Source organism: Octodon degus, unplaced genomic scaffold (genome assembly GCF_000260255.1).
Source record: "Octodon degus isolate 3935 unplaced genomic scaffold, OctDeg1.0 scaffold00072, whole genome shotgun sequence".
Classification (NCBI taxonomy): domain Eukaryota; kingdom Metazoa; phylum Chordata; class Mammalia; order Rodentia; family Octodontidae; genus Octodon; species Octodon degus.
This window is the reverse complement of record NW_004524648.1, coordinates 3,762,435-3,781,037: the sequence shown is the minus strand read 5'-3', so window position 1 is coordinate 3,781,037 and position 18,603 is coordinate 3,762,435. Positions and strand designations below refer to the sequence as shown.

At 37.1% G+C, this 18,603-nt stretch overlaps 1 protein-coding gene across 1 annotated transcript in view; it reads left to right on the top strand.

The window, feature by feature from the left end:
• Efcab5 (EF-hand calcium binding domain 5) overlaps nucleotides 1-18,603 on the top strand; it is a 242,731-nt gene that overhangs the window by 144,079 nt on the left and 80,049 nt on the right. Inside the window, exons 9-13 of the mRNA XM_023720027.1 lie at nucleotides 3,589-4,659; nucleotides 5,548-5,625; nucleotides 5,726-5,818; nucleotides 8,818-9,032; nucleotides 10,156-10,312. Coding sequence (XP_023575795.1) covers nucleotides 3,589-4,659; nucleotides 5,548-5,625; nucleotides 5,726-5,818; nucleotides 8,818-9,032; nucleotides 10,156-10,312 — 1,614 coding nt within the window. The remainder of the gene's footprint in view (nucleotides 1-3,588; nucleotides 4,660-5,547; nucleotides 5,626-5,725; nucleotides 5,819-8,817; nucleotides 9,033-10,155; nucleotides 10,313-18,603) is intronic.

The following is an 18,603-nucleotide window of genomic DNA, read 5'->3' as shown; positions in this document are numbered from 1 at the left end:
GGAAGTCGGCAGAAATTCCTACTCGGCGGGAGGGGTGGGGGGCGGCCCGATGGGGCGGGAGAGGGTCCGGCCCATGCTGCGCCTGGGCTGGGATTGGTCCCGCCAGCGCAGGGTAGCAGGAAGCTCTCCACACACTGACCAGACCTGGGCTAGGACTGGGTCTGGGGGTTCCTGGAAGTCGGCATAAATTCCTACTCGGTGGGAGGGGTGGGGGGCGGCCCGAGGGGGCGGGAGAGGGTCCGGCCCACGCTGCGCCTGGGCTGGGACTTGTCCCACCGGCGCAAGGTAGCAGGAAGCTCTCCACACACTCACCGGACCTGGGCTAGGACTCGAGAGTAAAGATTTTGAGAATAGGTATTCATAATCTTCTCAATTTCTATAGGGCATGTAGTGATTTCACCCTTTTCATTCTTTATTGCATGTATTTGTATTTTTTCTTTTGATAAGGTTGGCTAGGGGTTTATCAATTTTATTTATTCTTTCAAAGAACCATCTCTGTGAGTCCTTAATTCTTTGTATTGTTTTCTTTGTCTCCATTGCATTTATTTCTGCTCTGATCTTTATTTATTTATTTTTTGTGCAGGCTCTCACTACGCAGCTCAGACTCATAGTGATCCTCCTGTTTTCAGTCTCCCTAGTCCTGGTATTACAGGCACGCACCACTACTTCCGGACTTCATCGCTGGCTCAGCGCACCTAGGAATGGGGCTTGCATAGCATGTGGTACCAGGGATCGAACCCTGGCCCCTTGCACTTACCTATGCAAACTCTTAGTCTGCTGAGCTGTCTCTCCAGCCCTTGCTCTGATCCTTATAATTTCCTGTCTCTTTGGTCTTTGGGCTTGACTTGCCCTTTTTTTTCTAGGAGTTTGAGGTGCAGCATAAGATTGTTTATCTGGGCTCATTATGTTTTCCTGTTGTGGGAATTTACCGCTATAAATTTCTCTCTTAAGACAGCTTTCAATGCATCCCACAGATTCTAGTAATTTGTATCTGCATTTTCAGTGTATTATAAATATTGTTTAATTTCTTCTTTAATATCATCTATGACCCACTGATTGTTCAGGAAGGTATTATTTAATTTCCATGTTTTTATCGACTTTTTACTGTTTCTTTCGTCAATAATTTCCAGTTTCATTGCACTATGTTCAGATAATAGGCATGGAATAATTTCATTTCCTTTGTATTTACTTAAGCATGTTGTATGTGCTATTATATGGTCTGTCTTGGAGAATGTCCCATGTGCAGCTGAGAAGAATGTGTATTCTGATGCTATTGGGTGGAACATTCTACTAAGTCTACAAAGCCCATTTCTTCACAAGTTTGGTTTAGTTCTGTTATTTCTTTGCTGATTTATTTTTGCCTAGTTGACCTATCTCTTTGTTACAATGGTGTGTTAAAGTCTCTAGTGCAATTGTGTTATTGCTCATTTGATTTTTCATGTCTGCTGAAATTTGTCTTATATAGGTACTCCTACATTGGGTGCACATATATATTTATAATTGTTATCTATCTCTTCCTTTTGCAGTTTTCCCCTGACAAGTATGTAGTAACCTTCTTTATCTCTTTTAATCACTCTTGGTTTGAAGTTGAAATTGTCAACAACAAAAAAAGCTACCCCTGATTTTTTCTGTGTTTCTGTCACATCGAGGATTGTTTTTCATCCTTTCACTTTCATTCTATTAATTTCTTTTTGAGTTAAATGTGTTTCCTGTATACAGAATATTGTTGGATTTTGTTTCTTGATCCACTCTGCCAATCTGCTGCTTTTGATTCGTGAGTTGAGGTCATTTACATCAATGGTTATAACTGATATGTATTGACTTATCTTTGTCATGTTATTTTCCTACTATAGGATCTCCTCTTTTCCCCTCTGTTTAACTGCTTACTCTGCTTGGTGGTGATTCCTTTCTATTGTTTTTGTCAAAGTTGTGATCATGTTTGTGTCTTTTAAAATACCTGTCAGTACACTTTGTAGGGTTGGTTTTGTGCTCTTGAATGTCTTCAGTTTTTCTTTCTTATGGAAGTATCTTATCTCTCCATTAAATTTGATAGATAGTTTTGAAGGATACATCAATCTGGGCTGGAAGTTGTATTTGAGGACCTGAAATATCTTTTTCCAAGCTCTTCTTGATTTGGTGACCTTTGTTGAGAAATTTGCCATGATTCTGATGGGCTTTCTATTATAGATAATCTGTTTCTTCTAATAGCTTTTAATATTCTGTTCTTTTGCTGAATTTCTGGGTTCTTGATTATTATGTGTCTCAGTGTAGATTTATTTTGATTATGGCTAGCTGGAATTCTGCATGCCTCACTAATCTGTATATCAGGTTCATTTCTCATGCTTGGTTTAATTTTCTGCTACCACTTCTGCAAATAGTTTTGTTTTTTTTTAATGTCGTTTGTGTTGACTCCAGCTATTTCATTGGTACCTATTAGACTTACATTATTTTTCTTCACATCATCTTACAGCTGTTTAATTGTCATTTCCTGGCTCCTTATCATTTTTAAGAAAACTTTCCTTTTGTGATCACTAGATGCAATTCTGTCTTCAAGGTCTGAAAATCTATCTTCAGTTTTGTTCAAGCAGTTTTGCTAGTTTTCAGTTGAATTCTGAATGTCCTGGATATTTGTTTGAATCTGTTTCATGCATTCTTTCCCGTATTGTTCATTTAATGTTTCCATCATTTTTTATTTCCCCTTTATTTTTGTATTTATGTCTTCTTTAAATGTACTGAGCAATTCTTTCATGATTGTTGTCATTTCTTTCTTACCTAAGAGATTATTTCTGATTTGATATCCTCCATAACATGGTAGAGTTGTTGCTTTACCCCAGTTGCTATCATTACAGAAATTTCAGGTGCATGACTTCCCATTTCTTATATGACTTTGTCTCCTGGACTTGTTCTGGGTGGGATGGAGGTCTGAGATTGCCTTTTGCTCTTTATTTTTGACATTTTTGAAGCTCAAATGTTCACCTTGACTCAGCAGTGATGGTATAGGTGCAGGGTGTGGATTAGCAAGGCTTCAATGAGAGTGGAAGCTTTGGAACCTCACCAAAGCTTCCATTCTGTGAGGTTCAGTTTGGCTTCCACCTTGGTGAAGAGGTGCAAGCCACAGCTCAAGAGGGATCTGATGATGATTGGCAGGCCAAGATTCTGTAAGGCTTTCTCAGTGGTGGTCATGGGGCACAGGGTAGGGCTCCTGCTACTGGTGGGACAATAAGCAGCACCTCAGCCGTGCTACTATGGTGACAATGATGGGAGAGGCAGTCACATCTCCACTGAGCTCTGACAATGGTGGGGAGAGGTGTGGGTCCCCACAGCTGTCCTCTGTGAACCTGGCTTCTATGATGGTGAGATAAGCAGCCACAGCTCACCCAAGCTCAGCAGTGAACATTCTTTAAATGTTGAGCATTCTTTTGCTTTTTTATGAGGTTGCAGCAAAAGGTCACTGATATTTCTTCAAAGAAATAGAAGTATATTAAAAATCACTGTGATCAATGCTTTTTTATACTAATTTAATAACTCTTGTGTCTTCTGTGTTAGATCAATTACTTGAGTAGATTAATTGTTTGTTTTCTGCATTAGGGCCATTCATTGAGTTTGAAGAGATAGACTTGCTTGAGTTCTGGGGTGACATGGATAATCAAAAACACATTTATGAAGACTTTGATAAAGTGCTCTTAAAGATGAATGCATTACTTTCCGAAAAACATAACAGAACCTCAAATAAATTATTAGAAGATCCAAAAGATCAGTCAAAATATGATGAACAGAAAATATCAACAGCACCACCACAAACACCCAAACAGCAGAAGGGAAAAACTGCAGATCTAGGATCACAAAGGATTTCAAATGAAGAACAAGACAGAGAGTTAAATGCTAAGAAAAACTTATACAGAGAAGCAGTGATAGGCCAGGGAAGCATCACAGAATCAACTGTAGAAGAAGCATCAAGTAGAGAAGTAATAGTTGAACAAAGATCACAAAAAGAGTCAACTTCAGAGCAAGAGACACGCAGAGCATCAACTGTAGAACAAAGATCACACAGAGGGTCAACTGCAGAGCAAGGTCCACGGAAACCAACCATTAAAGAACAAAGATCACCCAGAGGATCAACTGCAGAGCAAAGATCACGCAAAGAGTCATTGACGGAGGAAGGTTCACAGAGAGGATCAATTGCAGAGCAAGGGTCACGGAGACCAACCATTGTAGAACAAAGATCACCCAGAGGATCAACTGCAGAGCAAGGGTCACGCAGAGTGTCAGTGATGGAGCAAGAACCACAGAGAGGGTCAATTGCAGAGCAAGGGTCACAGAGACCAACCATTGTAGAACAAAGGTCACATAGAGGGTCAGCTGCAGAGCAAGGGTCACGCAGAGAGTCGATGATGGAGCAAGGATCACAGAGAGGGTCAATTGCAGAGCAAGGGTCACGGAGACCAACCATTGTAGACCAAAGGTCACACAGAGGGTCAACTGCAGAACAAGAGTCACATAAAGCATCAGCTACAGAACAACAATCACGCAGAGTGTCAATTGCAGAGCCAGCATCACACAGAGAGGTAATGATAGGACCACAGAAAGAGTCAGAACAAAGACTACATAGAAAGACAATATCAGAACAGGACAGAGACTCAACTTCACAATCAGCCAAAGGTAAGGTGGTTAGAGAAAAAACAATCTCTTGGGAGGCCACATTCTCTAAGTACTTTAAAATCTCTTCACAAAGAAAGTTTGGGGAACAAACGTAAGAGGAAAAATTATTCATGTGTTTTGAACTGCATTCAGTTCTCCTCTCCCTATTTTGTAGAGTAGTTTTTTAAGTATTTTCAGAAGATATTCATTAAAATTGTAGTCTTTTTGGCATAGCAGGTCATACAAGCTTCAGACATATTTTGATACTCAAAAATCAGGTTACACTTGACACTTCAATTAAATGCAAACTAAAATGTCTCTATCAGTTTATCTAGAAATTCATGTGTAGTAGAAAGCTATTAATAAGGGGGAAATCTAGCAATATTCAATGTACATGTGTTTTAACTGGGTTTTTGGAAAAGGATAGGGAGGGCTTTTGCTTTAAATGTGGTATCTGATATTAGAAAACACTTTTAAAATTTTCTTTTATTTCAGCTATGAAATGGGCTCTGTTTATTTTTTCTAGTTAGTTAAAGGATATATATAGTCTGGAAGAGTTTCTGAAAGTCATATATAAGACAGAAAGCATTGTGTTTAAAATATTTATTTATATCTCATTGGTCAGAATTTAGGTACATGTATAACGATACCTTATTGTGGGAGGGTGGGAAATGTATCCCCCGTTTTTCATGACCAAATTGGGGCACAACAGGGCAAAACAAGTTTTGCCACAGAGCTGCTCTCAACAGTTAACATTATTAAGTTATTTCATTGTGGTCACTTATAATAGAACACATATGGAGAAGTGCTTCATGTTTTTGATGTTCCATAGGTAAAGCATTTCTCTCATTGATAGAATACCTAATGGAACTTATAATATTTGATTTATAAGCATTTTATTTCATGCAGAAATGACAAAAAAGAATCTTCAGAAAGACAAATCCTGTGACCCCAAGTCCCCCAAAATAGAAGGAAAGTCATGGTCAGGTAATTCTTTATTTAATCTTCCTTTCATTTTATACCCTAGAACAGAAATATTGTGAAAACAAGGTTAAATCTGCTATAGTATAAAATGTGCTTTCCGTAGGTGAATTTTTGTCTTCTAACTGGAGGATGAAGTATGTCAAATTTGAAGATGAGGAACAAGCAAACTTAATCTATGGTAACTCCAGGTTCACAGGTAGATATTATCAAGAAAACTAGGAAGCATAGATGGGATTACAATAGATGGTTTTAACTTACCACAGTACCTCATGCTAAAACTGGATTTTGCTAAAACACAAAGAGATCCTTACATTATTTTGTCTCTGAGAGCTGATAAATCCAAATATACACATGGATACTTTTGATATTGGTATGCTATTGGTGATGACATGCACTATTAATGAATGTTCTTCTACTGTAAAACAGATAGCATTATTATACTTTTTTTTAGGTAGTGTCTACCTATATAACTTATTATTTAGCCCAGGCTGGCCTTGAACTCACAGTGATCCTTCTGGTTCAATCTCTTGAGAGCTAAGATTACAAGTGTAAGGCACCATGCCAGGTTTAGTATATTAAAAAAAAAATTACATGACCCAACAACTGCTTTGAAGGTATGAACCAAGCATAGAACAGAAATCAGATATTAGATATTAGAACTCAATAAAAATCACTCCAGATATTTCTCTTCCTAGTAGAGTAGGTTCATATCCCCAATGTGAGACAGCTGTGAATCTCTTGTTTTTGAAGACTTGTAAAGCAAGGTCTGTCTAACAGAAAAAGAGCAGAATTTAGCTTTCAGTTAAGCTATTTATTTAACTATAGTTGTTCTAAATTCTACTCATATTTTACTAAAATACTGTTTTATCATTTTCCTCTTCATATCAACAAGTAGTAAAACTAATTAGGTCAAAATTGTTTTCTTTATATTTCAATTTTTTTAGTTAAATCTGGGTCAAATAAACTTTTAGCATGCATGAGGACCTGTGTTTTTATCCCTAACATTACAAAAACAAACAAAATACCCAAATAACAAACTTCATATGTTTAAAATCTTCTGGTGAAAATTCAAGGACTGGCCAAATAGCTCAGTGGACTGAAGTGCTTGCAAGCAGGCGCGGGGGCTAGAGATTCAGTCCACTCGATCCCCGGGCCTGCCGTGCTGCCCCCACGCGTGGCACACTCTGAGAAGGCAATTGAGACTGGGCATGGGGCACATGCCTGTAATCCCAGCTCTTGGGAGGCTGTAAACAGGCAGATCACTACGAGTCTGATCTAGTAGTGAGACCCTGAACACCCTGTAGACCCTTCCCTAAAAAATACAAAAAAGAAAGAAAGAAAGAAAATTCATAGCATTCATTGCTCAAGCTCTGTGTTCAGGCTTCACTCTTCTTCTTTTCTTTTTCTTTTCTAACCTCTACAATATGGGAGAACCCAGGGCTTCATGCTGAAGAGCTACTGTTAATCTATATCCCTGGCCTTTTGTATTTTTTAATTTTCAGACAAGGTTTCACTGACTTGCCCAGGATGCCCTCAAGCTTGCAATTGTCCTCATCATCTTCCTGAGTAGCTAGGATTATAAGCATGTACCACTGTGCTGGGCTTGCCTTTCTAGCTTTTAAAAATTGCATGGGTAATCATTTTTAAATTATACCAGATCTCATGTAAAAGGCATAAAAGCATGAATGAGTGAATCAATGAGTAAATTGAATATAAGTAATTGCACTGACATTTTCAGAAATATGCTTCATGTTGTAACATAAAACTTCAAGATAAATACATTAAATAACACTCAGGAGGAATGGTGGATAATTCATCCAACTAGGAGTCTATAGAGTTTAGCTAGCTTCAGGCATAACAGGATTATATTAGTTCCATTTCTTGTTGCTGAGACAAAGAATGGTTTATTTCAGCTCATAGTCTGTAAAGGTTTCAGTCCAGAGTTGGCTGCTTTAAGGCAGAGCAACATGGCAGAAAAGTATTACAGAGGAGAAATAGTCCATGGCAAGACAAGCAGAAGGCAGCAAGCCGCAGCAGCAGCAAGCCTGTGCTCTGTCTTCCCTCTCTCCCTTTTTATTTTTTTTTAATTTTTATTTATTTATTTATTTTTTTACCAGGGATCAAACTCATAACCTTGTACTTGCCAGGTAGGCGCTTATGCTACTGAGCTGTCTCTCCAGTCCCCCCTTCCACTTAATATTGCATCCAGGGTGAGACTTTTACTATCCATACTCAGTCCAGAGTTGGCTGCTTTAAGGCAGAGCAACATGGCAGAAAAGTATTACAGAGGAGAAATAGTCCATGGCAAGACAAGCAGAAGGCAACAAGCCACAGCAGCAGCAAGCCTGTGCTCTGTCTTCCCTCTCTCCCTTTTTATTTTTTTATTTTTTTAATTTTTATTTATTTATTTATTTTTTTGTACCAGGGACTATGCTAATTCCAATCAGTGGACTAACTGTGTACCAAACACCTTAATCCCAGTATTACATGCCCAAGATCCATCCACCTCTGAAAAGCCTGGCCTATGAATGCATGTGGCTTTAAGGAACATCTGGACACTAGCCATAACAAGGATTCAGCAGTAGCAGAGTACTCTCTCTTCCTACAAGATCTCTTCTCGGTGTCACTTTAATTTTAGTCAGTTTTCTCCTTTTGTGGCCAAAAATGATCACAAGAGCATCTCTAAGCTTATATTCTACTAGTTTAGCAATTAATAATTCTCTCCTAATAGTTACCCCCAACATTCTGGAGCTAATATCCATTGTCTTATTATAGGTTACGTTGCTGTTATGCATGAATTATTAGCTAAATATGTATAAACACATCTATGGAGAAAGTATAAGGTGGGCTAGATATCACCTAACTCTCTGAAGTAACAACAGAGGAGAGGTGCTTCCCCAAAGCAAAAGATATTTGCTGCTGCCCTCATGATGGAAGCACATAGGCTTAGCCACTAGATCACCAGGGACTTGAATAAGAAAGCATATACTCCTGATAGACCAAAATATTAGATGTTGAGGCTGGTGGTCTAGTTCAGTAGTAACATACATGCATGTACAAGCCCAGAGTCCAATCCCTAGCACCAAAACAAAATACATCAAAACAGTAACAGATACCTATTACAATAATTACTCATTTATTTTATCTGAGATTAGAATTGTTCCCTTTACTTGCTATTTGTTTCCTGCTTCACAGAACTACACTCAATTATCAGAAGTATTCAGTCTTACAAGGAAGTAAAAGGTCGGAGTACTTTCAATGGAATTTCCCTCAATCTGATCCAGTTTGTGCAAGTCTTAGAGACATTTGTTGGTGAAGATGCTCCCCTGAGTGCCAGTGAGAACCTCACCTCTTTTTTTAAAAGGAACTATGTTGAAACAAAAGAAGAGAAAATGAATGCCTTAGAACAGGTGGGTAATACTTATCAGTGAAACAAGTTAGGTCATGAGGATATATCAGTCTCTTAACCTTGGTGGTTCCCAATGTGACTTTTATTTTAAAAATGTACAACCAAACTTATTACTTTATTTCAATAAGCACAACCTTAAATATCTTGTTTTATTGACAAATATTCAAAGGTCACAGTCCAGAGAACTCATTTCCCTAGTGATAACATGATTATTCCTGGCAGGAGGTGGTTTCTTCTGAAATTTAAGTCGATATGTGTATGTGCAAAGATGTATGTGTCTTACAAATTCAAATATACAGAGATATGATTATGACTAGATTATTTATATTTTTATTTATGCACTCCTAGATAGCACATATTTCCTGAGAATTTAATGTTTTCTTAGATGATACATAAATGCATATACATTAACTTATAGAGACAACTAATCCTCTTATATGTGAAATGAAATTTACTTTCACCAAGCTTATTCAGTAATCTCATCAGTTTTATGAGTCTTCTTAGGTTAATTTCAGGGCTGATATCCCTTTTGCCTCTTCCACTGCAAGTCCACCCACTTAAGGTACATATTTATTTTTGCAATCAAATCTCTTTAGTTGTTAATTCAATTACAATCTAATCAGTAGAATTCATCTAGTGAAAAAAATCTAAAAGGTAAATACATCAATGTCAAGCTCAGTCTATGTTAAATTTAAAAAGAAAAATTTTAGCATAACCATTTTTCATTGTTTGAACAATGTTCATTCCCTTTCACTATAAAACACAACCCCTAATAAGCCAGGGAGAGCACCCCATGTGTTTGTCACATTTTTTATTCATAAAGGAGGGATTGGAAAAGAATTCTTAAGCATGTTAACATACCCTTCCTATTACGTTTTAGTCCAGTGCAGACAATTTCTGTTTTGGATTGATTATGTTCTGTTCTGTTTTGGTTTTGGTTTAGAAGTGAAACAATAAATGAAATTTAAAGAGGTTAAAATTTTACACTGAATTTTCCCTTAATCTCATGGTTAACTCCAAAGTAAATGGTTTTCATAAAATGTGCCAGGCTTTTAAGCACAAGATGCCAGCTAGCATAATGAACATCATGTCTTCTGTGCCTTGTTGTCCTGCTTCTATCCTAGGTTAGACAAAATGCTTTCCGAACCCGACAGGAGCTTCTCTTAAAAGCACTCTTTCAGAAGTGGGACAGTGATGGTTCAGGCTTCCTGGATCTAGAGGAAGTTGATAAACTCTTATACACATACAAGGATGGAATGGAAAAAGAATCTATGAAGAAAGGTAAACTGTAAGAGTGTAGTATAATAACCAATGTTCATTTCCTATCATCTTGTTTTGAAAATTTGTATCATTTTTATTCTCTTTAAAATTAAAAAGAGGGGTGGAGGGGTTGCTCAGTAGAATAAGTGCTTGCCTGGCAAATGCAAGGACCTGAGTTCAATCCCTGGTTCTGCAAAAAAAATAAAAAAATTTTAAAAATTAAAAAGAAAGACAATGTTCCTATTTAAGTTGTGATAACAACTTGGCTTCAAGTATCCCACTGCTGTGACATAGATACAGTTAAAAAACAAACATTGATTATATTAAAACTATCAGATATCACTTTACACTAGTGGTACCACTTCATGCTAATAGTATGACCATAATTTTCAGACAGATCTCCCCCACCCCGCTAGCTCAGAATGCTTGAAGGGCAGCCTGGGAAGGCATGCAGATCTGGGAATCAAATCAGAGTATCCTGAGCCTGAGTGCCTTTGCATAAGCAGGCACTGAAACAAAACAACTGAGCTAATGGGCAGGCCCCTGACCATAGTTTTTAAAATGGAAAATAACAAGTGTTGGCAATGATGCAGAGAAATTAGAATTTTTGTACATTTGTCAGAGTATTTAGAACTGGAATATGTCCAATAACTTAATTCTACAAAAAATTCTTTTTGTGTAGTTGATTGCCCTCATTCTTAAGATTAAAAGAATCCAAACTATGCCATATTTCTGCTTAGTTTCTCTTCTTATTCTTTCACTCTGCCTTCACAAGATTTGAACTACCATTTAAGTCTGACTGGCTTGCAAATTTCTCTTCAATTTACTAGCTTCTTATTCTTTTATCCTCTTATACTATTTTCCTTCTGATCAAACCAACCAAAAGCTACTATAGCTCTCATTCCAATATAATAAATTCTTTCCTTCATTAGGCCTCAGAATAAATGATTTTGATCTTCGCTGGGCTTAAAAATTTATCTAGTGACTTCTGTATACCACATTTCTAGTATGTTAAGTATGTGGTGCATGGTTGAAAATTGTCAAGATTGGCTAAGTCCTTCAACTTTTTCAAAACATATTGGTTAATTGTCAAATAAAATTAGGCTTATCAATTGCTCTGTTCTCTTTAATAACTATGTCTTCTTCAAACTATATTATACTATACTGCTTGTCTAAGCCTGAATCCAAAGAAGATTTACTTAGCGAAAATTCAGAAGGCTTAATGATGTGATTTCCACTTATAAGATGGGAAAATTTCATAACATAGAACGATGTTCTACAGAAAATCCTATATGAAGATGAGGATGCCTGGCTTCCAATACTGAATCGTCACTAAATGGTCATGTGACCATTGGCCAGTTATTTAACCTCCGTAAACTCAGGTACCCCAGTTACTTAGCCTCCATAGACTCAGGTATTTAGATATGTTGAATTTTAAAATTTAAGGAACCTAAGGATGATGCTGGGAAGATCCATATATTGGATTATAGGGAATCCAACTATATGGAATTGTACAAAATATACTTTAAAAAATGGCAGGAGGAGGGCTCTGTTTCCTGGTGCCAAACTCCATGTGGTATGCACTTTGCCAAGGGCCTCCCAAGCTGCTTACACTGCATCACGTTTGGTTTCTACTGGCTGCAGGCTGCATGCAAAGGACCCAGGAGACTCTCAAACCATGAATGGTTAACATTTAGTTACTCTTTGACTCAGTAAGAGTCCCAAAATGGCAGAGCAGCAAGTGCCAGCAACTCATTTTCTCCAGGATGATGTATCTATTGTCTAGAAGACAATAGCTTGAAAGGAAATTTAAGTGAGTGAATGTTACCCAGGAACCATGAGGGAACTAACAGAAGAAAAGAAAATAGTATTAAGTGATACAGAAGAAGCAGATCACACCATGGAGGAGACACTTCTCAGCTCTGCTAGTAGTGGTTCTCTGGCCAGTAGCTGAGAGGCAAAGTGAAATTAACAATTTTTTTTCTTTTCTTTTCTTTTTTTTTTTTTTTTAGGGTATAGATTCTTTATGTGACAAGTCAAGTTCATTCAATATACATTCATTACAAACAAGCACATGAAAAATATGGAAACTATACATTAAAACAACTTAACTTTAAAAAAACAAAACTAAAAAACTACACTACCAAATTTGCCTAAGAATGTGGATGACAAACACTCATCTATCTTGCTGCTGGGGAATAAAAGATTCATATGGCTTCCTTTTTCTAATAAAACAGAAAGTATTAAAAGATAGTTATATTACTAGTTTCTCCTACTTCATTGCAAACAAATGTTTGTGCCAATATTTTAAAAATAATTTTATTGACAAACAAATAGCAATGAAGGGGCCGGAGAGATGGCTCAGTGGAATAAGCGCTTCCCTGGCAAGCGCAAGGGCCTGAGTTCAATCCCGGTTCCGCAAAAAAAAAAAAAAAAAAAAAAAAAAACCAGCAATGAGACAGTTTCAAAACCAATTACTAGGACAGTTTCAATAATTAATACATTGCATATTGTTGTCTTAGTGTTTATTCATTGTACAAGATGCAGACATGATATCCTGTTCACAAACACTATTAGATCAAATCTCTCTATTCAGTGATCCAAGAGAATGCAGCTGTGTATCTATCCTAACTATTTTGAACACACAAATACACAATGTTTGTCCATTTGTATACCCCTTTTTTGTTTAGTTTTGTCAGAAAAGGGTATTCCATTGTCATTTAAATATTGTAGGTGCTTGAATTCTGCAAAATATCCCAATGTAGTCCAGTAGTCCATAATGGTAGTGGGTTTTCCATAAGACTGGCAATGACAGTTGTTGACTTGGCCATGGAGATGGCTCAGTGGGATAAATGCTTGCCTGGCAAGCACAAAGGTCTGAGTTCAATCCCCGGTTCTGCCAAAAAAGAAGAAAAAGAAAGAAAGAAAAAAAAAAGTTGTTGACTTAAGCCTTTTACAGCTCAGCATATTAATATGGCTTTACTTTTTATACTTCATTTTTATACTTTTCTGCTGGATGGTTAAGACCAAGCAAGATAAAGCAAGACCTATATAACAAGTAATGTAACTTTTAACAACTTTTTTTTCCTCAGGAGAACTGTATTGGGACTGAAAGAATCATCAGTAGTTGGAACAAACAAGGAAGACATGGAACACAGTTTCCAGAACAGAGTTATATAGGATTGGAAGTTCACATTGGTGCCCTGTTCACACTGTATGCAGATCTCTATACCCAGCACCGTTCTGGGGACAGACTGCCACATTAGTCTTGTGGTGTGAACAGAGACCAATTCTGGCTTGAGCTCTGCTCCTTAACCCTAGGCTGTGGAAGAGAGCCACATGTGCAAACAACAGAAAACTTTCTTTCATTATTCTTTATTTGATTATATTATTTCCTATTTTTACTTTATTACTTTGTTTTCCTCCCAATATAGTTTATAAAGAGTAAGAGAATTCTGCCTTGTCCCTTTATATCCCTCCTACTTTTGTATGTATCTCTTCGTGTGACTTTTTTGTCCTGGTCTTATTCATCTTCAATTTTTTTCCCCTTTACATTTGTCCCACTTTAAATTTTCCTCTAATATATATATATATATATATATATATATGTCATAGAATCTTTTCCTATCCATATTTATCACTGTCAATTTTGTATCAAATTTTCCCTGTTATCTCCTTATAAATATATAACATACCTTATCATCATTAGGTTCTTTGTCCTCTCACCCATTTCTTCCTTCCCAAACCACAGAGCAAAATACCTAAAAACAAACAAACAAAAAATCATTTTTTTCCTTTTTCTCTTCTCTCCCCATCTGGCATTACTCAGTCTCCAATCCTGTGGGCTTTAGATAACTGATCAGAAAATTAGTGTTGAACGTTATTTTTCACCATTAAATAAGTGATAGACATTATATTTAGTACGCATTTACTATAGTCTGAAACTAGATACTTATATTCAAGATATTAGCAAATAAAAAAATGTAGCACATTATCAAAAGAATCATTCATCATGATCAAGTATGTTTCATCTCAGAAATGCAAGATTGTTTCAACATAGTCAATAAATGTAATACATTGCATGAAAAGAAGCTAGGTCAAAAACCATATGATCTTATCAATAGATGAAGAAAAGGCTTTCAATAAAATCCAACACCTCTTCATGATAAAAAAAAAACCTGAGTAAAACAGGTATAAAAGGACATACTTGACTATGATAAAAGCTATATGTGACAAACCAATATCCAGCATCATACTAAATGAGGAAAAACTAAAAACATTCCCCCCCTAAACAGAAACGACAAAGATATCTATACTAAATGGGGAAAAACTAAAAACATTTCCCCTAAAAGAGGAATAAGACAAGGATATCTATTCACCTCAGTAATGTAGCAGGACACAAGACTAACACACAGGGACCAGGGAGATAGCTCAGTGGTCTTAGCACCTGCCTGGCAAGGGCAAAGACCCAAGTTCAATCCCTGGTACTGCATGCTGTGCTAGGGAGGCTGAGACAGGAGGATCACTATAAGTCTAAGCTGCATAGTGAGACCCTGTACCATATACATAAAAAAGATCAAAATACAAAAATTATAAGCATTTGTGTATGCCAGTCATCACTGGGATGAGAAAAATTATGAAAATAATACCATTCCCAGTAGCTTCAAGAAAAATGAAATACTGAGGAATTAACCTAACCAAAGAAGTGAAAAACCTCTAAAAAGGAAACAGAAATAATCTGAAGAAAGAGATTGGAAGGGACATTAAAAAACGGAAGGGCTGGCCCGATAGCCCTGTGGGCTAAAGCACCTGTTTAGGCAGGCTTAGGGACCAGGGTTCAATTCCCAGAGTACTATGCTGGTCCTGCCCCTGGGGCACGCTGAGACCTCGACTGAGACTGGGCATGGTAGCAGGTGCCTGTAATCGCAACACTTGGGAGGCTGAAAATGCAAGGGGCACTATGAGTCCAATCTGCATAGTGAGACCCTGTAGACCCTGCACTAAATACATTAAAGAAAGGAAAGTTATCCCCTCCTCCTGGGTAGGCAAAGTCAATATTACAAGATAGCCATGCTCCAAAAGCTGTTATACAGACTCAATGCCATCCCAATCAAAATACCCATGGCATACTTTACAGATCTAGAAAAATACAATCTTAAAATTCATATGGAACCAGAAGAGACCTAGACTAGCAAAAGCAATTTGGGGCAATAAAAGAAAAGCAGGAGGCGTAGCAATAGCTGACATCAAGCTATGCTACAAAACAATATCGATAAAAATGGCATGATACTGGAAAAAAACATATATGTAGATCAACGAAACATAATTGGTGTGCAGAAACTTGCCCAGACACATTATCAGCTATTTGGTATTCAACAAGGGGCCAAAAGCAAATGTTAGAGGAAAAATAGCCTATTCAATAAGTGGTCCTGGGAAAACTGATTTTCTATGTACAGAAAATTGAAGATGGACTCTTATCTTTTAGTATATACTAAATAAAACTCAAAATAGATTAAAGACTTAAACATTAAAACAGAAACATTAAATCTACTAGAAGATAAGATAGGCAAAACTCTTGAAGACATAGGTGTAGGAAAGGATTTTCTAAACAGAACCTCAGTCACATATGAAATGACAGCAAGAATCAACAAATGGGATTATTCCAGACTAAAAAGGTCCTGTACAGCAAAAGACTCTGTCAGTAGAATGAAGAAACTACCTACAGAATTTGTCAACCTAAAAAATTTGCCAGCTACTCTTCAGAGAGAAAACTAGCACCTAGAACATATAAAGATCTAAAAACAATTAAGCCACCTAAAATTAAAGATCAGGTAAGGGAATTAGCAAAAGAAATGATCAGACACTTCACAAAAGAAGAGATCCAAATGATCAGTAAATATATAAAAAATACTCAATATCTCTGGTCATTAGAAAAATGCAAACCAAAAAAAAAAGAACTTAGATTTTATCTTACTGAAGAAAAAATGAAAATCATTTTTAAAAAATCAATTACAAATAATGGCCAGGCTGTGGTGAAGAAGAAACTTCTTTATTGTTGGTTGGAATATAAACTAGTACAACCATTATGGAAATAAATATGGAGATTTTTCAAAGTACTGAAATTAGAAATTCCATATGACCCAGAAATCCCACTGCTAAAGAGCTTAAGACATCATTCTACAGTGACACATGAATACCAGTGTTTATAGCAGCACAATTTCTAATAGTTAAATCATGGAAGCAGCCAGTATACCCATCAAAAGAACTGGATAAGGAAAATGTATCTATACATAATGGAATACTATTATATTATAAAGAATGACAGATTTGAGACATTTGTTTAAAAAAATGGATGCACCTGGAAAATATAACATTCAAAGAAATAAACCAGACACACAAGCTTAAATACTATATGGTATCACTCATTTGAGTGAGGCAAAGTACAAATAAAGAGAATACTAAAGATAGGTAGAATGGGACAAGGAGATGGATCTCTTGCAATAAGAAATTGTCCCAAGGGAGAACCCCAAGGGCCAGGACTCCGCAGCTGACCCAGAGAGCCAGGAGGTGCCCAGTCTGCAGCGGGCTGTCCTTAGGCCCAGGCTGCTAGGTCCTTGTTCCACCTGGCAGCACCTACCCTTGCCCCTGTCAGGGCAGATACATGTATTTGGAAGAGGGGAAGGGTGGGTAAGGACCTCCTGTACCCCTGAGCACAGCATCTGCAGACAGGGAGCCAGAGGGCTTGAACTGGAGAACATGGGGCGGGTAGAGGCCAGGCCCTACACATCCCACTGGACTTGTGTCCAGGTAGCCTGAGTGCTGGTCACTAGGTGAGGCGGCCACTGCAATGGGGCCAAAGAAGTGGGGGAGGGTGTTCTCAGCCTCGTAAACCATCTCACTTGAATGGCGACCCCAGAAACCTCTCCGCAGCCCCTCTGAGATTGCCCGTCCTGTGTGTCACTGGGACTCAAGTAAAACATTGGGAAATGACTGAGGGTGCCAAGGACCAAGGAGAAGGACCCGTAGTCCTGACGTTCGTAGACTGCCTTTCAGTGCTTTGCCTTGCTCCCCTTTTTACACTGAGATCAGACCCTCTAGACTAGTTTTTATGCAGTGTTTTTATATGATCAATAAATGTAGCATTTTTGAAATAAAAAAGAAAGAAAGAAAGAAAGAAAGAAAGAAAGAAAGAAAGAAGAAAGAAAGAAAGAAAGAAAGAAAGAAAGAAAGAAAGAAAGAAAGAAAGAAAGAAAGAAAGAAATTGTCCCAAGGGAAAACATGTAAGGAGGAGGGAAAGGGAAAACGTAAAGTGAATCCATGTACAGTAACCTAATAACCTCAATTAATATAATGTAACCTAAGTTAAGATTTATAATATCAACAAGAATGAAAAATAGGATTAGGGAACTGGAGAGGGAAGGGGGGACCAACATTTTGTTAATAAATTCTGTGATCTAATGCCAGAAATCTTGAACATTATTAAACTCTTATTGAAAAGAATACAAAATATTTTTAAAGAAACTGAAAATTGGACAAATAGTTAGTGTTAGAGTACTACAGTTCCGTCACTCTGGAACTCTAGAATAAGGAATAAGAAACTCAAATCTTTTCTCGATTCCCATGACTTTGATGCGTTTGAAGATTATAGACTCATTATGTGTAATATGCACTTTATTTAGATTTCTGTAATATTTCCTCATGGTTAAATTCAAGTTTTTCATCTTCTGCAGGAGTTTATCACAGAATCAATGCTGTATTTTTCTTGTTGAAAATCTGTCAGAAATCTCATGATAATAATTGACTAGTTGCTTAAAAAGATATGTGTCAAACTTCACTTTCAGACAACTTTCTCCTTTGTAATTAATGTGTTATTATGATGTGCATTGAAACTGTATAACAAGTTCTTCCCTTTCTTGTAAAACTTTTCATTTATTCATTTATAATAGTATATAATGGTTTCCTATTTTATTGAGTGCATTAAAATCCAATATTATCATTATTTGCTTTGATGTTCATGTGGTCTGATTTAGAAGTCCCTTTAATATGGCTCCTATGTCCTTCCTTCCCTACTCTCAAGATTTTACTAAAAATTTTGAACATAAGTTGTATGGTAATAACAATAAGCTTGTCTTCTGGATGGTTAACAACCTAAGTTTGCAGACCAAAATTAGAGAAAAAGGAGGGCTGAAAGGAAGTCAACATTTTGGCCCTTGCCTTCCAAGGTCAATTAAGACTCAGGACATATGAGAACTTGTACTGTAACGTCATGTACCTCGGTAGTGTCCCAAATTTTCTGATCAAGGAGATTATGG